A 6,000-nucleotide genomic window follows, 5' to 3' on the forward strand; every position below is an offset into this window, starting at 1 on the left:
GGGCAAGAAAGCTGTGGAGCTGATACTATCCTCTCTCAAAACTCCACATATAATACACCTTAATGAGATCTCCCTCCCCACAAAACTGAGAGATACTGAAACCTATGAAGATTTGCATTCAACATTTCCAGAGGAGACTGAATACACTTTAAAATATTCAGGAACAATTCAAATGCAAATATAACACAGTACTGTGTTATTCATATTCTGCAACATTTTGCCTTAATGGTCTGATGGGAAGAAGATCTTTTCCAGTTTGTTTTCTGTGAGTTCAATAAACCAGGACTTTAAAACAGCTGCCAAATATATGAGGTGCTACGTTTTCTTTAAAAGAAAACAGAGTTATGAAGTCAAATGCAAATTCAGTGGTATCTTATATAAAATACCTTTTCACATCCTGAACATTGCCTGTAGCTTTGCTAATTTATTGCCATGAAAATATTGTTACTACTTAATGCACTAGTACTTCTGTCAATAGGCAGCTTTCCCCAAGGCATATTTGAGAATGCTCTGCTAATCAGAGTTGATGCAGTTATTCTAAAGCAGCCAGGTCTTTAGAAAAAGGTTCATGTTTAATTCTAGTATAGGTGAGTGTTGCCATTTCTTCAAAGCACAATATTTTTAATTCGCTGAATTCATTTCTGTAGATAAAGTGCTGATTACATTATCCAGCCCCAGCTTGAACCTGTGTATTTCAAAGCAGCATTTCTGGCATCTTTACCTCTTAACACTTAACTTATGTGAAATAATCCTCATTTTGTAGTGACAAGGATTAAACAAAGACTTAATCAGAACCACAAATCTGTGCTATATCATCACCATATAACTTAAAAAAAATGTGTTTGGGTCTTCAAGCAGATACTCGCTTGGATATGACTTTTTAGTCTTCTGCATCTGCTTGAACTCTTGAGATTATGATCTCAAATGCAGCTGAATTTTGTGTTTGTTTTCCAAGCATGCTGATAATCATGAACAGCATAGTGAGTGACAATGAGGTCATGTACATATGTCACACTACAGTTTTATTCTCCCTAATAAATACTGAAATCTACATGAGAATATCTTTACTGAGGCTAAGCAAATCATCTTAATTGGTGTGGGAGATTTAATGCATGTATGTTTTTAATGTACTTGCAATTCTCCGCAGATGAAAAATTGAATAAAGTTCCTCAAGAAAGAGGTCAGGCCATTTATTTCAATTAGAAATAGTAATGAAATTCCAGTAAACTATTAAATGTCACTTAATCTATATTCAAGATAAATAGAGTACTAAATTTCTCTTGGCATGCTCCACAACAAGGTACCCTACTTCTCTTTATATTGACAAAGTTGGTGCTCCACAGCGACATTTAGTGACTTTACTCCCAGTCAAACACTTGATGGACATAATCCATTCTGGAATATGCCCACCAAAGCAAGAAATATTGCCATATGGAGTTTAAGGGTATACTTCTCTGATCTGGCTGGTTCAGGTCAGTGCTGCATTTTTCTTCATTCAGCTCTACTGAAACGCAGTGGGGCTGCTCATTTTGGTTTCCTTCTGCCATCAGTTCATCCCCCAAAACCTCTATGTGGCAAAAGACCATTAATAGTGTTTCTAAATTGGACATAATTAGCTTCCTAATTAAGGACAGAATTACAACCATCAATGACAATTTTTCTAAGCAGCTACATGTTTTGACATGACAAGATGTTTCACTTGACCGTGGGTTCTTGTTTGAAGGGCATTCAATCCCATCACCTCCTCAAGAAGTTTCTTCTAAGGCTACCAGCCAGCAACAGTAAGCCTGGTAGACAAACTAAACCAGAAGGTTTTGAGTATTAAAGAGCATTACCAATATGGAACAAAATCTGACTTCTGTAGAGTTCTCCTCAGTTACAGTTATGTTCCTTGGTTTATACCTGAAAAATATATAAGATGTAATATGAGAAGGTGAGGCCTCATTCTAATTCTCCATGGAAACAATCAAGATGTCTTATGATAATTCTCTATGTCTGAAGTCACCCACACATATGGTTTCAATTACAAGTTTGCACATCTTTAAGGGATTTATATTAAGCTCTGCTAAGTAATTGTAAGCCATTTCTGCCTGACTGTAATCAAACTAAATTAAACTAAAATTTACTCTGCCAATACTTTTCTATTCTGCCCACTCTGTTGTTTCATCCTTCATCTGAAACTACAGCAAAAACAAAGGACAGCAAATAGATGCTTTTAACATCTCCACAGCCACATCCAAAATTAATTTTTGATCTTTTGACACATCTACAGCTCAGGCAGCTAGCAGAAGCCTAGCTCTACAGCTAGCAAAAGGCTCCAAACAAGCCAGAGGAGCAGCACTTGCAGTTCTCAGGGATGTTTTAAAATAAAACACCAAAATTCCCTGAGAACTACATAACTGAGCACAAGAAGTATTCTTCAGGAAACAAGGGAAATGCATATACATATGTATACACACATACATATACACAGTAGCATGCTCCTCCTTTTATGAATACTAATTTCCATTCACAGATATTAAGAGGAACAGAAGATGGTATTCTCCATGTAAGTCATGGAGGAAGGTAGAAGGCTAGATTGCAGCTCAGCAGAACAAGAAATGCAAATAAATGTCAAACAGGTCAGTGTACTAGCACCCCACTTCAGAACACCCACATGACAAGGGTGTGCAACAAATGTATGCTAAAAAACTTGACACAAATTTCAAGCTGATTCTTTAATTCTGTGTACTGCAGAGAATACATCCAGTTTCTTTTGACATGCAGAAGCCGGTATGCTGCATATTCTATATTAAAAATAAAATGCTTAAATTATAGCCACTGTTTTCTATAATTTGGTTTTATTGGTTTTTTAGGCTTGTTTTTGGGTTATAATATGTTATAATATGGCTCTTTCCCAATTGAAAGAATACAGCATTTCATTTTTCTTGATCTAAAAGACATCCAATAAATAATGTGACGTGATCTTTTGCTATTCACTTCATGCCGTTTTGGAGATGGATTGCTGCAGTATAGGGTGGCATTCAGAATAACGTATATTGAGCAACACACACTCAAATCTTGCCAGTTTTATGGTTTCTTATAACATGATACAATGTGAAGTGATTCACACTGAGGAGATGGAGAAAATTTTTTCTGTTGTTGTAAAAAAATGATGTTACATGTATTTACTAACCAAAATAAATACATTGACACCACAGCCTGAATTAAAACTAGGAAAGTAAAGTTTGCTCCTCTTTCTATTTCAAAATATTGCATTTAAATTTAAACTAATTAAAGCTGAGTGATGCTTTCAGTGTAACTTGAGCTTGCCCTGATAGTTAATCTACACTATTATCAGACTCATCAAATTAAAATAAGGTGAACTAAAGAAGAAATCAATGCCAAAGATTTGAATTGCCTTGATGTCATATGCTAGCATCTTACAAATTTTACAATTCCTGTAGAAGAGTATCATAGAATCATTAAAGTTGGAAAAAACTTTTAAGATCATTGAGTCCAACTATTACTCAGCACTTCCAAGTCCACCAGTAAACCATGTCCCAAAGTGCCACTTCTACACATCTTTAAAATACCTCAGAGAGAAGGTAGAGGATCCACTTGGTAGGATGGAATTGGTAACTAAGAACATCCACGAAGTCAGAAGGAAGGAGTGAAACACAGCTGTGGAGGTGGGTAATGTTGTGCAGCTACACTGATAAGCCAGAACTTCCATAGAATTTCTTTTATATCAGACATGTAATGGTAATTTCAGTCTCATGATGTACCACTTCAAAGGAGGGGGGAGGGAAAACCTCTCAAAAATGATACAGTAACTTTTGGAAGATGCTGTACCTAGACTAGATGTTCATGAATGTTAAATTTTGCGCAATGTCTCTGATGTCATTAAACAGAAGTTTCAGGAAAAGGGAACAAATAAATATCTCAAACCAAACAACTGTACTGTATTTGAGAAGTGATTAATGGGCCTCTATCACCAAGATGTTAAAAAATTGGAATCCTGAAATTTATGGTCTTATTATCTGCACCTCCACAATGTTATCCACACACACGTTCCCTACGACAGATTACTTATTCTCTATTTTAATTCCTCACATTTCTGTAAACCCAGAGCTGCAGCCCTCCCCAATAGCTTATATACATAATAGTTTATATACATAAACTTTTTAAAGGTAAAAAGTACCCACAAGTTGAAAGTCAACTGCAAATGCTCGGTCTTTCTGAAAAATGAGACTTCGAATCATTAAAGAAAACGCAGGCAAACTTGAGTCATCAAACTACTCTGAAGCACTTCATTGTGAACTGTGAAACCACCACGCATTATGAAATGGTTAATGATTTATGCATTCCAGGAGTTTGCAGGCTTTTGACTTTTGCATTACACCTCAGATGGGCAGTTGGGCCCATCCCTCCCTTCAGTGCTAAGCCCTAAAAAGGCAAGAAGATACCTCAGGTGGGCAGTTGAGCCCATCCATCCCTCCAGTGCTAAGCCCTAAAAAGGCAAACAACTCCTCGTCCCAGGGAGGTGCAAAAGCATGCTGAGGGTATATAAAGTGACTGGTGACTTTGGGATTTCGGGTTCTCCTTCTCCCCCACCGCCTGCGAATCAAGACCCTCACTCTCAAGCATTGCTGGACCCAGTGGGCGGTGACTATATCCATTTCTTTTGCACTCTCAGCTTCTCTTTTCCCTTACTCTCATCCTGTTTTTTTTCTCTCCCCTAAGCAGTTTCTCCCCCCCCAAAGGTTATCTCTATGTTGCATTGTTGTATGACAACACCCAAAACGCTAGCATACCTGTTGATACAAAATTGTTAAAATAAACTTTGTTTTCAGACACAGATTATTTAGTGTCGTTTCACTTTAATCCACCCCAAGGGAATTATTGATAAAAACCTGAGTTTCAGCCCCTCCCCTTTTCCTGGGGCAGGTCGTAACAATAATATCTTAGTTTGTTTCAAAAATTATATTCTTCTTCGTGGTGTTATTAATTTAATACCATTATTCCATTTATTCTCTGTATTCTGTTTTCAGCAGGAAACCTACCAAAAATTTCCAACAAAACGATTTCTAACTTCCAGACCACATGAATCTTACATTTTAACCTTTTCAAAAAATAAGAATTAGGTAAACATTGACGCTTCGTCAAACAGAATGTACCCTTCTGAGATGTGCACTTTTCCGGACTTTCAGCAGACTGCACTGACACAACCACAGATTGACTGACCTGTGCTGGAGCAGCTGATGAATAGTTTTGACATTCACCAGTCACTACCATCTTCCAGTAAATAAATCCAGGCAACAGAAGGAGTTGTTTCTCCAGCCAGATTACCACTTGCTACGGGAGCCACTTCACCAACAGAAACTGACACTAAAATATGACCGCTACCAAAAGATGAGAGAAGCCATCCCTCTTAAACACAATAGTAAATTTTCACAGAAGAGAAAAAACAATCAAACAAACCCCCAAACCATTAAGACCAGTCTGTCAATTTCTGTTTTCCCACCTCAAGCTAAACCAAAAGAACTGCTCAATGAAAAAAAAAGAGAGGCAAAATCAAAACACAGCGCCATGCCATACCACACCACCAAGGCCAAGAAGTGTTAGTGGATCCAGCCTTTGCTGGCTCCACTCCTCTTCAGACCTTGCTGGTGCTCAAGCCTTACCAGGTTTCCCTCCGAAAATGCCACTGGGCAACTGGAGGCATTCAGCACCAGCGCACGGCAGAGGCGGGACCAGGCCCTGCCAGACCCCGCATCTCCAGCCGCTGCCTGTGGCAGGATTCGTCCAGCGGCTCCGCTGCCCCACCGCACCTGGCAGCCACGGCTCCTCCCGGGGTGGCGGCCGGCGGGGACCCTCTTACCTTGTTGGAGTAGGGGGGTTTACTCAGGTTGATGCCGTCGCGGATGAGCTTATCCCGTATCATGATCTTCAGCTTCAGCCTGGGGTAGGCGGCCAGCCCTTCGCCGCAGGCCGCCGTCCGCCGTCCGCCGGGCCGGG

At 39.1% G+C, this 6,000-nt stretch overlaps 1 protein-coding gene across 1 annotated transcript in view; it reads right to left on the reverse strand.

Annotated features, from left to right (window-relative positions):
• LOC113942742 (SAM and SH3 domain-containing protein 1-like) overlaps positions 1–6,000 on the reverse strand; it is a 542,445-nt gene that overhangs the window by 535,699 nt on the left and 746 nt on the right. Inside the window, exon 2 of the mRNA XM_027633820.1 lies at positions 5,864–6,000. This exon is cut by the window's right edge and continues 2 nt beyond it. Coding sequence (XP_027489621.1) covers positions 5,864–6,000 — 137 coding nt within the window. The remainder of the gene's footprint in view (positions 1–5,863) is intronic.

This window comes from Corapipo altera, unplaced genomic scaffold (assembly GCF_003945725.1).
Source record: "Corapipo altera isolate COAL_440 unplaced genomic scaffold, ASM394572v1 2b, whole genome shotgun sequence".
In the NCBI taxonomy this organism is placed as follows: Eukaryota; Metazoa; Chordata; class Aves; order Passeriformes; family Pipridae; genus Corapipo; species Corapipo altera.